Source organism: Phocoena phocoena, chromosome 10 (assembly GCF_963924675.1).
Source record: "Phocoena phocoena chromosome 10, mPhoPho1.1, whole genome shotgun sequence".
Classification (NCBI taxonomy): Eukaryota; Metazoa; Chordata; class Mammalia; order Artiodactyla; family Phocoenidae; genus Phocoena; species Phocoena phocoena.
The window spans coordinates 7,397,622-7,414,044 of record NC_089228.1 but is presented as its reverse complement, the minus strand read 5'-3'; the positions used below and the strand labels follow the sequence as shown (position 1 = coordinate 7,414,044).

Sequence of the window (16,423 nt, the reverse complement as noted above, 5' to 3'; positions counted from 1 at the left end):
TACCAACTGCCAAGTGAAAACTAATCTTCTCTGGATATTCAACCCGCCCCACCCCACCCACCCACCCACCCACCCCTGCCCTTTTATGGACTCTCCTAACCTACTTGACCTTTGTTCTCTACAGAATTCTCCTTCTGAAGCACAGAATTTAGATGAGAATACAACTGAGGGATGGGAAAATCGGATAAGACTATGGACTGATCAATATGAAGAAGCCTTCACTAATCAGTACAGTGCAGATGTACAGAACGCCCTTGAACAACATCTACATTCTAGCAAGGAATTTGTGGGCAAACCTGCTATTTTAGACACTATTAATAAGACTGAATTGGCCTGTAATAATACAGTTATTGGTTCCCAAATGCAGGTAAGGATCAAAGGGTTAAAGACTCCCTAAGTAGTTGAGGTTTTTTTTTTTTTTGCGGTACGCGGGCCTCTCAACTGCTGTGGCCTCTCCCATTGCGGAGCATAGGCTCTGGACGCGCAGGCTCAGCGGCCATGGCTCACGGACCCAGCCGCTCCACGGCATGTGGGACCTTCCCGGACCAGGGCACGAACTTGTGTCCCCTGCACCGGCAGGTGGACTCTCAGCCACTGCACCACCAGAGAAGCCCAGTAGTTGAGATTTTAAGAACCCAGGAAAAGGACATATTTTGGAATTACTGTTTCTTTCAAATGGCCTTAGAATAACAAATTAGCCAGCTATTGAGCATCTTTAACTAAAAGCAAGTTACAGTAACTGGAAACTGTTTGGATACATGTTTTTAAACTACGTATCTTTATTAATTAAAAATAGATAAATTAGGGTAGGAAATTTTATACAGTCTCAGTAGGAGTTATTAAGATTAATAGAAACCTAAACCTAAACTCTTACATTAAACATAGAGCCACTAAAATTTTAATCATATATTTTTCTTAGATTTTTTTTTCTTTTTGTCTTTGAGGATTGGGGGGGTGGCAGGTTCACTAGATGGAGCCTGTTTCCTAGAAATACTAAGGTTTTATCATATTTTAAAATGTCTGATCATCGAGCTAAGTAACATATACAAATAAAACCTAAAAATATTGGTGCCTTTTCCTCAATTAAGAAATATTTTAAATGTCTGCTAAGCTGCTGTTGATATTATCTAATGTTAATATTCTGATTTTATTTAGCTACAGTTGGGAAGAGTCACTCGTGTTCAGAAGCACCGGAAGATCCTGAGGGCTGCAAGAGATTTGGCTTTGGACACTCTTATAATAGAGTATCGAGGCAAAGTCATGTTACGGCAGCAATTTGAGGTCAATGGACATTTCTTCAAAAAGTAAGAGCATCATTCATTGAGTAGTAAGGGCTGAAGTAGGCCTGGCTGAGCATATGGCTATAAAAACCATCCTGGTTGATGGGATGCTCTTGGGGGAAAAGATTACAGCTCAGATAAGCTCACCCCTCTGCTATTTGTAGAGAAGTGCAAATAAACCTGCAAATTGTTTAACGTATAAAGTGGTGATGACTCCTTTCCAAGCAAAGCATTCCTTGCTTTGTGCTTATTCTTTAATCAGAAGCAGACAAGCATGTGATGTTTTCCAAGTGTAGGCGTTGCAAAGGACTACTGCTGCTTCTGTCAGCATATGCTTCATATTTGAAATCATGGGGTGGCCTTTTTATTTGTATTGAGAATTACAGGAATTTTAATTATATCCCTAGACCATACCCCTTTGTGCTCTTCTACTCAAAATTCAATGGTGTAGAGATGTGTGTGGATGCACGTACTTTCGGTAATGATGCTCGGTTCATCAGAAGATCATGTACACCAAATGCAGAGGTAAGATTTCTGTAGCAATTTCTCTTTGAATGGAACCACCAAAAGGACAAGTCAACTGAAGAAGCAGTCTGAAAACTTCACCCAGATTAAGGTCTGTAGATAATGGTTATGATCTAAGAGATGAAAAACAAAAGTAATAATGCATCTATTCTCACAGGATGGGGGCAAGGAATGGATTTTCTTTAGAGAAGGCAGAAATGGGCAAAAGCATGTTAGCATTTGCTAAAGAGAAAGAGCTAGACTGGATAAGAAGTCAGTGACGTTATATTAAAGAATTGCCGTATAAAAGATTTTATTATTGGGCCAAAACGAAAGTGTGTGGTTGCAGTTTTTTAGATTTTAGCTAATAGGATTGTGAGAGAGATTCTAGACATTTCTAAAGTTCAGTATTTGGTGCATAATGAGTGCAACCACATCAAATGCAGCAAGAAAATCCACAGAGCTTTTCTTTTAAGGAATTTTAATTTTCTGGTGCAACTGAAAACAGCTTTAAGATGTAGAGCAGGGGCTTCCTGGTGGCACAGTGGTTAAGAATCTGCCTGCCATTGCAGGGGATACGGGTTCAAGCCCTGGTCTGGGAAGATCCCACGTGTCGCGGAGCAACTAAGCCCGTGTGCCATAACTACTGAGCCTGCACTCTAGAGCCCACGAGCTACAATTACTGAGCCCTTGTGCCACAACTACTGAAGCCTGCGTGCCTAGAGCCCGCGCTCTGCAACAAGAGAAGTAACTGCAGTGAAAGGCCCATGCACCGCAACAAAGAGTGGCCCCCGCTTGCCACAACTAGAGAAAGCCCGCGTGCAGAAACGAGGACCTAATGCAGCCCAAAATAAATATAAATACGTAGATTTATTTTAAAAAAAATGTAGAGCAGACCCTGATTGCTAACATCTCAAGATTTCTTCATTTATTTCAAGAAGTATCATAAATTTTCAATTACTGTATGATAGTTTCAAATGAAATGATGGAGTTAAATGACAGACTACCATTAAGTCTAAGTGAGGAGATATCATTTTGGTAAAGGGTTTTTTCCCTCTTACGGAGAGTTCCTGGTCTTTTTGATAAATCATAACCGTAAGCCTTGTTCACACAGGTGCGACACATGATTGCAGATGGGATGATTCACCTCTGTATCTATGCTGTGTCTGCCATCACCAAGGATGCTGAGGTCACCATAGCATTTGACTATGAGTACAGTAACTGGTAAGATTTCCACAACCTTTCCTAACATGAATTGCTTGTCTTACAGATTAAGCTATTCTGTTCAGTCTGCTTTTGTGCCTTGCCATTTGCTTCTTTTTTTTTTTTTAAACCTAATCTTTCCATGAGTAATGCATTTTCTGCCTAGAAATTGTGGAGGGAAAGACAGACTGAGGGTGTTTTTTTAAGACACAGCTACATAGTGTGATACTGCTTACCAGTCTTCTAACCAAGGGTGTTTTGGCCTCTGCCTCTATGTAGCAAGCATAACAAAAAGTGTATGTATGAAACACTCGTAGAAATTGTAGTAGCATTTATTGTTATGCACACAGCACTTGTACCAGGGATCATATAGAATGATAATTTAAAGCTTTGCTCCATCCACTCAAGCCGTGTAATGTAGCTGTATATGGCAATGCAGAAAAACAGATGGCAAATCATAGGTGATTATGTGATGGGTTTTGTAAAATGGATGCTTTTCTCCCTTGGTCCTTTCAGGCAAACAGGGGTTATGTGGCAATTGATGTTTGGGCACAGGTGCAAGAAGAAAAGGTATTAATAATAAGTAGGGAATCAGTATATAAAAGTGAGGACATGGAGAAGGGTACGGCCACTGCAGAGTCTGTCACTGATTCACTAAATAGCGTAGACAGTTGGGAGAATTGAATTTAGTGGGGACTTCATTTCCTTTCCACTGACCATATATAGGGGAAGCGTTGGGGTTATATAGAGAAACACAGAATGTTGAAAGTATTTATCGGACTTTCTTAATGACTATTTACCTTGTTCAAAGATGAAGCTAGAGTAAATTACTATACTAATATTTCAAGAGAATGAATGGGTAATATAACTGATATTCAGGGGTACTGAAACAGGCACTTTTGATTGTTTCTTTGGAGCAGTAATTATAAAGTGGACTGTGCATGTCACAAGGGGAACCGGAATTGCCCTATACAGAAGAGGAATCCCAGTGCTGCAGAACCGCCACTTCCACCTCCTCCAAGCCTGCCCACCATCGGAGCAGAGACAAGACGTAGAAAAGCACGACGGAAAGAGCTAGAGATGGAGCAGCAGAATGAGGCTCCAGAAGAGGAAAACAACCAGCAGCCAGAGCAAATTCCTGAGAAAGTAATTGTATCCAGTGACCATGAGGTAATCTCCCCTGGTCAGAGGCTGTTGCTTTGGTGTTGATCCTCTTCAGATGAAGAGGATCCCAGGTTGCCACATGTTGTTTTATGTAGGGAATCTATATTAACACTTAATAACCTTCATATCAAGGTGGGTGTGCTTTCATTCATTATCTTTTTATTATTTTTTACAATGTCAAGAACATCCTTTCAGATACTTATCAGGTTTCAGTCCAGTGAATGAGATTTATCATCTGTGTTTACTATGTAGCCCCACATGAGTAACACTATAAAGCACTAGAAATTGTTTCTAGAGAGTTTTAAGCTACGAGCCAAAAAACAGGGATTGAGTTTTCTTAGAGCTTAAGAATACAGCTGAGTATTTACTCTGTCTTAAAGGCAATAGACAATCCAGAAGAAAAAGCAGAAGAAGAGAAAGAAGAGATTACAGATGACCAGGAGAACTCAGCTCATAGCAAGAGGGTGAGTACCTTCTAATGTCTTTTTGTTCCTGCTGACTCATGTTACCTATAGCATGTAAACCCTTGTCTTCTGAATTTACATCATCTCATTTCTTCAGTAAGTTACTATGCCATCACCTCTAGGTCACAGTGTGGGCTTTTTCTATAAAGTAGATTTTATTATGATTTTTTACACAGATACACGTAGTTCTCTAGTGACTGTTACCAGATGATGGTTTTAAGAGGTTTCTTACTAACGGTTTGATTTCCAAAAAACTGTCTTAATGGAACAAAATATCCTTAGGCTACTTACTCTAACTTAGGAATTTCCTAAGTTTGTTTGTGTGAATTTTGACATTTAAAAAACAAACAAAACATTCAGTCATATGGATTCAAAAATTCTGCTTTATGGCTGAAATCAGTCATGTTTATTTCTGTCCCTGAGAAGCTGTTTAAGAAAATCTGCTTGACTTTTTTTTTTTTTTGAACTCTGAAAATACAGAGAAAAATTGGTTTTGATAGCTATTTTTCTTTTGTATTAAAAAGTTTCAAAATAGCTGACCCTTTTTGAAAAGCTTGGGTTTGACCTTGCCTTTCTTTACAACTCTTTGCAACATTTAAGATGAAAAATTTTTAGTTTTTATCTTATGTTCTCAAAGATATATATATTATCTTATTAGTATTTTTCATAAATGTCTATCAATTTCCATTAATAATACTTCTGAAAAGCTGTTCCCTTCTCCTGGTTGAGGCTTCCTTCTATGCTAATGTTATTTCTTTCTAGACCCGGGAAGATAGGAAGGTTGAAGCCATCATGCATGCTTTTGAAAACTTAGAAAAAAGAAAGAAGCGGCGGGATCAGCCCTTGGAACAGAGCAACTCTGACATAGAGATTACTACCACCACCTCAGAGACTCCTGTGGGAGAGGAGACAAAAACTGAAGCCCCTGAATCTGAAGTTAGCAACCCTGCTTCAAACATTGCCATCCCAAGCAACCCACAGAGTGTTGGAGTGAACACCCGGAGGTCTTCCCAAGCAGGGGTAAGATGAAAAGCCTCCAGGTCTTAGTCGGTCTTTCTTTTGCTAATATCAGTTACCTAGCTTTTGGAATGGTTAATGTCAGCATTTTCAGCTTTGCCTTATTTGGCAGTAAGTAAGACTCTTTTCAGTCAGCTGATTCGTGGGATTCAAGGAGACAGAATTTGAATGACTAGATACTCTCAGACTAGAATGGGACTTTCTACAATTTCTGCCAGATATTGTTGGTGGTGAGCTCATAAAAATCATGTGGTTTCTCTTTGGCTTTCTGTGTAGCACTGTCATGTACCTGACCTTTCATAGGATTCTCAGAATTAATTCTTCGTTCCTTTTCCTACCTTAGCCATAGATTCTAAGCCTTAAGCTAAAACCTTAGTATCTGGGGAAAGAGACAAAGGAAGAATTACCTTCCCTGCTAAGAACCTAAAATTAGGTGGCTACTTTCAGCTGACTTTAGACCTATTTTATAAATACTTATTAGAAAAAGAAATAACTGAGACATCTTCCTGTAGCCTTTTTAGCTGATTTAAATGTATAAATTTTACAAGGATTACATTTGAGATTATTGTTTTTAAATGCTCACTTTTTTCACCAGTAAACATTCAGAGTGCTTAAAGTGAATAGGAAACTGGATAGAATGTTTGCTGATAAGAAATTTCTGGTAAGCAGTTAACTTTGCTATTGTTATAGGATGTTGCTGCCGAAAAACCAGTCCCCAAACCACCTCCAGCAAAGCCTTCTAGGCCCCGACCGAAGAGTCGAATTTCTCGGTACCGGACCAGTTCAGCCCAAAGACTAAAGCGTCAGAAGCAGGCCATTGCACAGCAGGCAGAGTTATCACAAGCTGCCTTGGAAGAGGGGGGAAATAACAGCTCAGTAACTCCTACTGAAGCTGGAAATGTAGACAGTTCAGGAGAAAACAGGCAATTAACAGGGTCTGACCCAACTGTGGTGTCAGTTACTGGATCCCATGTCAACCGTGCTGCATCTAAATACCCCAAAACCAAAAAGGTAAGTTACAAGTACATCTTCGTTAAGTGTAGTGTGCCGAAAGCTGTGGCTTAGTAAAGTGAAAGGACCTGTAATCCCCAGGGGGAAAAAAAAAAAAAAAAATCTAAGAATTATTAGATTGAAAGTTTTAGATAAAATGCTTAGACACGTAGGGCTGAGGTCTTCCTGCTGCCTTACTTCTGTTCGCATACTTTTTAGGCAGAGTTTAAATTGCTGAGCTGAAATCATTCCTTCCATAGTGCTCATGGAGAGGGTGAAAGAAGATACCCTTGTGCTCTGAATGTGCGATTCATACTCTCTGCAGCTGCTATATCTACCTCTGTCTAGTTTCTAGATGAGGTTTGTGTTTGTGAGCTACACTGCTTCCTCTGGCTTTTGCATCTGCAGCATCAACTGATGGTCTCTTTTTTAACTTAGTATCTAGTTACAGAGTGGTTGAATGACAAAGCAGAGAAGCAAGAGTGCCCTGTTGAGTGCCCTTTACGTATCACCACGGACCCAACTGTACTGGCAACGACCCTGAACATGTTACCCGGTCTTATCCATTCCCCGTTAATTTGCACCACCCCCAAACACTACATTCGCTTTGGCTCACCCTTTATCCCTGAGAGGCGTCGAAGGCCGCTTCTGCCTGATGGCATGTTCAGCTCCTGTAAAAAGGTATGTCTGTGTTTACGCAGTTTTTTCTTTTAAGCTAGGATTCCAGTACTGGTGACATATCTAACATGTTCTCTAGATAGCCACACTCTGCCCGTATGAGTTTATAATGAGTTAGTTGTTCAACCACAAATACTGATGCATCAAGAGTCAGTGAGACTAAGGTGGGATGTATACTACATTTTTGGTGCTCAGTTTGTGAGTATTCAATGTTGTCTTTTCTGAGAGCCCTTGAGGTTACTGAGTTGAGAGCACATAGCAGTTGGTGACTGGGTAGGGAGGGGTGTTCTGTGTGTGCTCCTGTGATATTGGTTAACATGTCCATTTGTGATTATTGTGTGAGATTGGGCCCCAGGTACTCTAGAGCACTGTTGCACAAGTTAAAGAATGATTGAATTGTGTTTTGCGTTAATTCAGTCACTGTTATCATTTGACTGAGAGTAGAGGAAAAGTCCTGTTTACAATTGACATAATTCCTTTTCCTTGATCAAATGACAAGTTGGACTGTTTATTCCCTAGTGATTATGGAACCCACTATAAAATTTCTCTCTCTCTCTCTCTCTCTCTCTCTCTCTCTCTCTGCCTCTCTCTCGCTCTTCTCTAGTTATATATTGTTTTTGGATCTAGTGACAGTAGTATTTGATGGCTGTTTGTTTTTGGAATGCTCTTTCTTAGTTCCCAGAAGCCCTGCATATTTTCCAAAGGTGTCTCTCAAGAATAGATCACTCCCTCAGACCTATAATGTCATTTTCGTGTTTCTAGAAGTATAGGACACCCTTTCATTTGGTCTTCTTTTGAGGTAGAGTCTGTTCCCTGGAACACCCTTTTCTCTTATCCTCAGATCTGGATTCAGGCTGCCTTCCTCAGTGTCTGCCATTGCCCTCCTCCACTGGCATCACGTACATGAGGATGCTGCATATAGATTATTTGATGTGATGAAGTCTCCAACTCCAGGCAGGTCTTCCCTGACTCCTCCAAACTTAAAGCTTTTCTCTTTTCCCAAAGAGCAGATACTATTTCTTGGGGGGAGGGGGCATAAAAGATGAGCCAAAGTGGTGTGGGATATGGAGGGGAGGAGGGCAGCAGGGATCTGCACACAAAGGAAGGGTACTACCACTGAATGAGCAGCATACACTGAAGAAAGTCTTTTCCTAATCTTACCTAAGTGTTTGAGTCACTTACTGGTTTATTTAGGGGAAATTACCAAGTACAACAACTCCTAAAGAGAAATTTGACTATGAGATCTTTGCCAGAAGTGTTTGTGGATGATGGACTAACATAACTTTCACGTGTCAGAAGTGAAAACAGTGACAACTTTCTTAAGAAGAAAATAAGAGTAGAAATTTGCCTAAGTGATAAAGGAAAGTTGGGTCTCTGGGGATCTTTTATTATACCAAGTTACTTATCCTGGATCTTAGAAATTATCTAAGAAGGAAAAAAAAAGTATTTGCCATTTAATGACCATTATGATTAGCCTAATTCTGTAATAATTGGAGAAGGGCATTAACTGTGGTATGGCATGCAAAACTAATCTTCCTGTTACATTTAGCTCAGTCCCTCATTAAGAGTAACAGCTCAGAATCTTTAACTACATTTTCAGAGTAGTATTGAACAATTAGAGAAGCTGTAAATATGGTCTTTAGTTTGGAGGAACAAGTCAAGAGATGGCTTACTATATATATGAAATAGACTTTTTCCTTTTGTTCTGTCTTTGGCTAGACACAGTACTAGATTTCCTAGGATGTTAACTACTGAAGCATCTTACCAAGTCAGATAATAGAATTTCTTATTTTGGTCCTTTAAGAAGGGTGAACAATTATTAATACAGAGTAATAGTGAAGTCTGAATTGTAAATAGTATGGACTAGCCTCTTAAAATACTGCCTTGATCATTGTGATGCTGGGTTATAATCTTTCTATTCCCATCTTGCTTTTTTCCAAGTAGCAGAGTTCTGTGAAAGTCGAAAACCTGTAGAAATATAACTTCAAATCTGATAGAAAATCCATTTCTTAGAGCTCTTTTTACCTGGTTATGGTTTAGGACTTATATCTGTATCTCATCTTTGTGTCTCCATTGGCAACAGTTAGAAATACTTAACTCATGTCTGTGTTACATTCTCCGCATGTATCTGACCATCCTTAGTCTTGTTTTATACAGGCTCTGCTCAGGCACTTTTATCTATTTGTGTCATTGGTCTTTGGGAAGACCAAGGCTATGTATGCTGACTTATATATCAAATTATCTTACTTAAATTGGGTCTTTTAAAATTAAGTTTTAATCACAGATTTAATAGTTGCTGTTAGTGTATCAAGATTATATTACACAACAAGACTGTAACTTTTTATGGGACAAAATTAATGAAATTGGGCCTTATAGAAATTGAACTCAGCTTTATCCTAGATGGGGAAGGAGAAGATTTTTTAGATTGGTTAGAAAGTACTCATATAGTACAGGACCTAAGAAGATTTCCATGATAAAACAAAATTGTAATAAATTTCTGAAAATCCCTCAGAGAAGAATATAATTTAAACAGATGAAAACAACCATCCTCCATGGGATTAGTTAGAACAGTGTACATTCTTAATAGGCTTACTCTTTCATTTCTGATTAAAGGAGGTAAAAGCTTCATAAGTTTAAAACAGTAAAAAGCTGCATGGGTATATTTGCACCCAGATTCTTAGAGTATTTGGCAGAATGTTTTATGATGTCTCTGTAGTTTCTATATTAAATCGATTCACAGTTCTTAACTAGCATGTTATAGCATGTCTTTTGTTGGATTTTACTTCACTTGTTATTTTAGAATGGAAGCATTTATGACTGGCTAAGACGCCTTTCGGTAGTATCCCTCCTTGCTCTCTCTAAATCTCTAAACTTATCTTGTAGGCATAATATGTGTGGGCATTTGGTTTCCCATTCAGGCTGAAAATGAAACACTGTGTTTTGCATTGATATTTCATGATGTGCACTGGAGTGTTGTTAATCTGTATATCTCTGTACATAGCACTGAAATTCAGTTGAACTAGTCCTCACTGAACATGTGTGCCCAGTACTGTGCTACAGGCTTTCTTCACACACACTGTCTCACCATTCATGATAACCCTGTGAGGCTGGGATTATTGCTCCAATTTACAGATCCAGAAGCTTTGGCTCAGAAGCGTTCAGTAACTGGCCCAGAGTTAGGCGTCTAGTAAGAGACACAGCCAAGTTTCAATCCAGATCTTTGGACCCTAAAACCCAAATTAATTCCTTTCTCTTTCCCCATCGTAATGAGACCCTTTAAGACATTTCTGTTGCCCATCTCTGAGCTTCCTAAAAATCTCTTCAACACAGACTTTCAGGGAAGGGAGAAATGTTCTTTTGACCTTAATAACTGTAGCTAGAACTTGGGGAGAGGGGTTGTCTAAAGTTAATTTATTATCTGTAGGGGTGATTGGGATTTGTTAGATACAAATAGCTGTTCATGTTCCTTCTTTACAGGCCCTGAAATATTGTGTAGACGTACATATAGGGCCAGGGAGGAATGGGTTTGATCATGTTGCTGTGTTCGACCTTAAGCTAACCAAAGCAGCATCGTATTCCTTAGAATGACCTTGTCCTGGTTTTACTTTCCCTTTTTGTAGTCATCAGATCCAGAGTGTAAGTTCTTTTATGGGTGCATCTATTTGACACTGGAAATATAAGAAATTGACTTCTCTAGGAAGAAAGCACAGTGACCCCAAATGAGTCCTGTCATCTGCTCTGATGAAAAACTTGTATGTAATAAGGTATCTATAACAAAGGATTTTTACTCTTTTTGGCCTCCTGGCCTTATTTTCCCCATCTGTATAATGAGTGCATTAAGACAAGATAACGTCTGAGGTCTCTTCTTTGTAAGGAGCTATGGTTCTGACAGTTTTCATCTTTATATCAGTATTCTGTATGTAGGAGAGTTAGTTCATTTTTGGTCTTGTTTGGGCTTTTCAGAGACCTGATCAAATCCTAAAATGCTGATGTGATTCAATAGATGATGAGCTGTCTTTCTTAGGTACTTACTCACTCTTTACCCCCTCATGTTCATAATTTTATTCTTGCTTTCATTTGGCAGACCACATGGTCTGGTTTCCTCACATTATTTCCTAAGTTTCTAAGAGGGTAAATCTATTAGAATTTCTCTCTTTGGTAAAGAGAATATTTACTTACCTGTAATATTGGTTTTCTAAAGGTGTAAAGTTATAATCACCTTTGCTCTTCCTATTTGGGATAGGGTCTGACTCAGAAATTGATGTTTATCAAAATTCGATCTGTCTTATGTCAGGGCAAGAGAGCCACAGAGTGGTGAGCAACCTACAACTGTGTATCTTAAGAGAACACAATTACAGGTAAGAAATTTTCTCTTCCACAGGATGCATAATCTTATTACGCTAATCTCTGCAGACTTACTTTCTGACAAAAATCTATTTCCATCATTTTAGATTCCGTTATTCACAACAAAAAATGACTGATTAGAGAGCTCTTTTTTACTTTTTTTTGCCTTTTTGATTTCTGCAGAAGGTCATTTATTCAGGTGATGATTTGTATTATTCATGCATAATTTAACCAAACTACTTAACAAGGAGGGAAAACTCAGAGGATATTCTGAGAGTAGACTTTCTGGAAGCATTTCGGTACTTGTAGTGAAGAGCTCTTTATCCTCATCCAAAGTTTTCTTGTGAATCTTTTCGATTATTCAGATATGCCCAACACAGGGCAGACAACTCTTAAGAGATCTTTTATCTTCCTTCTATGCACTTACTTTATGTGCTAGTTTCATCCTGTGTGATCAGAGTCTCTCTTAAATAAATGCTAAGATTTCTTCCTTATCTTTTCCCATTTATCCCATTCTAAGCAATATGAAAAGTTAAATAGTAATCTTTTTTTTTTAATTGGTTTGGGCTTTTTTGTGGGACTTCATTATGTGTAATCCAGGTTTTCTCAGTTATGCCCCATAAAAGGAATTGATGGGGCACTATCCTAGAATGCTGAAACATAAGACAAAAACTACTTGACTGTGGACCCGAATGAATACATTGTATTGCATCTCTCACCAATTGATATGTAATGACCTGGTTAATGCATTTAAAATAGGTGACCTAAATAGTTTTAAATGATTATTGATAATTCCCTGGTTCTTTTCCCATTATAGCGCTGGATAAAGCAAGCCTTGGAAGAAGGGATGACCCAGACATCATCTGTACCCCAAGAGACTAGAACTCAGCACCTATACCAAAGTAATGAGAATAGTAATTCTTCTAGTATCTGCAAAGACAATGCAGGTATGTGTGGCAGACCTTTCTGAATACATGAGCAATGATTATTTTGGGTCTACATAAAAAATTTCAAAAAAGTCTGATACAAAAAAAAAAGAAATAGCATTGTTCTCTAAATAGTTACTTTACATCTGTCTTTACAGAGGAAGAGAGAGATCTCAAGTCAGGGATCAGTATTCCCAGGACGACAAAGAAGGAACTAGACAGTGTACAGATAACAGCAGAAATGGTTAAAAAAAGGTTAGATACATTTAAAGTAGTAAGTTTAGGAAATCTATATCCATATTTATAAGAGGGGAAATAAGCAAGAAAGATGCGGGGCACTATTCAGGAAAGAGTCAAAATCGTAGGTGATTGAGTTGGGTGGGACTCGGTTGAAGGGGCAGGGGATGAGTGAAGTAAATGAGAAATTATTATGAATTGGTTGTTTTCAAACTGGAGGGTCATGTAAAATCATCTGGCCCACTGGTTTTCCAGTGACTCTTGCAGGGGTTTTAATTGAATTGCAGTTGAAAGCACTGGTGTATGGACTTGATACCAACTTAACTTATTTTGGGATAGTCTTATTACCGGTTTCTCTTGGCCAGTATTACTTTAATTGAAAAGTTCTGTGTGATTCCTCTTAGTTTATTTACCTCTAAATCAATTCTGTGAATATTATGCAATCAAAACAAAATACCAAAATAAATAAGATGCTAAAAGTCACATAGTAATATTTCCGATTTTCATAAAAACCACTTCTTTGTTTCTGTTTATTGTCTGAGTAAACATGAACTTGAATTAAATAAAGAGATTTGTACTAGGAATATCTGCTTTATATTAAAACTTTGTGTAATACTGTATTTGGGGGGAACATAGGCTGCTAAAAACAGATTTTTTAAAAATTATTGACTTTGTTTTTCTATCCCTAGATTGGATTATACCTTGTAAGTTATCGCATGTGTAACCTCAGGATAATAAGATCCCAGTGTAGAACATCTGGAAGATAAATGATACCATGTATTTAAAATATCTTATTCTCTTCACCAAATATTAGGGAGATTTACTCAAACCAGGTTAACATAAAGAAATGCTGGTAAAAGATTTCCGTCAATATTATCAATTTATTGGCAGCTTTTACAGTACGGTGAGAGTATAACTTAACTGAAATCTTCTATCTAGTATACACACATATGTATGTGTATGGTCTGTGTGTGTGTGTGTGTGTGTGTATTTGAGGATGGGAAAGGGAGGCTGTATTAGCAATTCATGTCCTGACTGGCAAAGACTCATAGGGAAAGTTGCCTTTGTTATTATGTGCCCTGGTTGGAATGGAATTAGGACTGTTAGTCACCAACCTTTATTGAACTTCTCTAGTCTCTAGCAGTGAGAAACATTCAGAGGACACACCTTGCCCTTCAGGAACAACGTAAACAGGAAAATATTTAATTACAACCAAGCAGGGCTTCCCTGGTGGCGCAGTGGTTACGAGTCCGCCTGCCGATGCAGGGGACACGGGTTCGTGCCCCGGTCCAGGAAGATCCCACATGCCGCGGAGCGGCTGTGCCCGTGAGCCATGGCTGCTGAGCCTGCGTGTCCGGAGCCTGTGCTCCGCAACGGGAGAGGCCACAACAGTGACAGGCCCACGTACCGCAAAAAAAAAAAAAAAAAAAAAAAAACAAGCAATACTCAAATGAGTGACTTGCTATATTGCTACAAGTTAGTGTAAATCCTGAGGAATTATTTTTATTTGGTTTCTTTGGTTTTGTTTTTTCCTCTCAAAAAGATCAAGAAAATATTAAGAAAGGGAAAAAAAAACAAAAAGGGATACAGATTGGTGTAGTAGAAAGAATCCAACAGACCTGAGTTTGAAGACCATCTCTACCCTTTACTAACTATATGATGTTGGGCAAGTTATAAAGTTATCTCTGAGCCTCATCTGTGAAATGGGTATAGTAATATCTGCTTTGTAGAGGTAATATGAGATTAAATTAAGGTACATAAATTACCGTATCAGACCCTTAATAGGAATTATTATTGTCATTATCTACAGATTTCTTGTCGAACATCTATGGAACATTTACAGAAATTAGTCATATACTAGGATACATTAAAGATTCTAAGTTCCTAGAAGCTAAAGTTTATGGAGATAAATGGTATTACTCTTCAGGCAGGGGAGGACATAATGTTCATTATTTGTAAATGATGTGGATATCTATCTAGGAGAGCCTAGACAATCATTTGAAAAAATTAACAGGAGTTCAACAAAACTGCTGGATATGCAAAAATTAATACCATTTATGTACCAAGAAAATGAAGAAAAATTTTTCATTGCCAAACTTAACAGAACTGAGAAATTGCCTAGGAATAATGGTGGGGACATGTAAAGCAAATCATTACTGAGAAATATTTTTTTAAGTCTTGAGGAAATGAAGGGAACTCCCATACTGATTAATGGAAAGAAGAAATATAATGAGTCAGTTTCTTTCCTGGCTTCAGATAGTTTCCATCAAACTAGTTTGTTTGGGGGTTTGATTAAATGATCTTGGAAGTTTATCATAAAAAGCAAACATGAAAATAAGAAAAAATTGAAAAAGGAATGACAAAGAAGTACTTTACCTAGAAGTGTAAAACTAACTTCTATTATGAATCTAGAAGCTGGTAATTAGTACAGGTGCAATAATGGATGTATATGTGGAACAGAATAGCCAGAAGCAGGCCTTATGTAAGTGAAAGATTTGGTAAATTATTCTGGAATTTTTACTTGCATGGGGGATGAGAAAGACTTAGATCTTTGCCAAAGTAAATTCTATGTGCATTCAGTGTTTGGGGTTTTGTTTTTGTTTTTGCGGTACGCAGGCCTCTCACTGTTGTGGCCTCTCCCGTTGTGGAGCACAGGCTCCGGACGGGCAGGCTCAGCGGCCATGGCTCACGGGCCTAGCCGCTCCACGCATGTGGGATTTCCCGGACCGGTTCACGAACCCATGAACCCTGCATTGGCAGGCGGACTCTCAACCGCCGCGCCACCAGGGAAGCCCCCATGTTTTTAAATTAAAGTTAAATAAACAATGTTTCTATGTCCTTAGTTCTCTGAATTAATAGAGGACAAAAATATTGGGAGAAAAGATTTGCAACAAAAATGACAGGAAAGGGCTTCCCTGGTGGCGCAGCGGTTGAGAGTCCGCCTGCCGATGCAGGGGACACGGGTTCGTGTCCCGGTCCGGGAAGATCCCACATGCCGCGGAGCGGCTGGGCCCATGAGCCATGGCCGCTGAGCCTGCGCATCCGGAGCCTGTGCTCTGCAACGGGAGAGGCTACAACAGTGAGAGGCCCGCGTACCGCAAAAAAAAAATGTATATATATATATACATATATATATATATATATATATATGACAGGGAAGTAATACCCCTACTAGCAATTTGGTAAGATTTATCATGCATTTTATTTTTTTAGGTTACTTTTTTTTTTTGGCTGCATTGGATCTTTGTTGCTGTGCACAGGCTTTTCTCTAGTTGCGGCAAGTGGGAGCTACTCTTGCAGTGCGTGGTTTCTCATTGCGGTGGCTTCTCTTGTTGCAGAGCACAGGCTCTAGGCGTGTGGACTCAGTAGTTGTGGCTCCCGGGCTCTAGAGCGCAGGCTCAGTAGTTGTGGCGCACAGGTTTAGTTGCTCCACGGCATGTGGGATCTTCCCTGACCAGGGCTCAAACCTGTGTCCCCTGCATTGGCAGGTGGATTCTTAACCACTGCACAACCAGGGAAGTCCCTGTCATGCATTTTAAAAATTCATTCCTTAACCTGGTAGTTGTTGTTCTAGGTACTTGTTCTGTAGAAATAGGTGTGGACCAAAATTTTTATA

The 16,423-nt window shown here is 39.0% G+C and overlaps 1 protein-coding gene across 2 annotated transcripts in view; it reads left to right on the top strand.

Moving 5' to 3' along the window:
• SETD5 (SET domain containing 5) overlaps positions 1-16,423 on the top strand; it is a 44,618-nt gene that overhangs the window by 11,115 nt on the left and 17,080 nt on the right. For both annotated transcript variants that reach the window (XM_065884799.1, XM_065884800.1), the window contains 10 exons: positions 125-367; positions 1,156-1,304; positions 1,688-1,805; positions 2,899-3,008; positions 3,908-4,157; positions 4,532-4,615; positions 5,378-5,635; positions 6,323-6,643; positions 7,061-7,303; positions 12,462-12,591. In XM_065884799.1, coding sequence (XP_065740871.1) covers positions 125-367; positions 1,156-1,304; positions 1,688-1,805; positions 2,899-3,008; positions 3,908-4,157; positions 4,532-4,615; positions 5,378-5,635; positions 6,323-6,643; positions 7,061-7,303; positions 12,462-12,591 — 1,906 coding nt within the window. The remainder of the gene's footprint in view (positions 1-124; positions 368-1,155; positions 1,305-1,687; positions 1,806-2,898; positions 3,009-3,907; positions 4,158-4,531; positions 4,616-5,377; positions 5,636-6,322; positions 6,644-7,060; positions 7,304-12,461; positions 12,592-16,423) is intronic.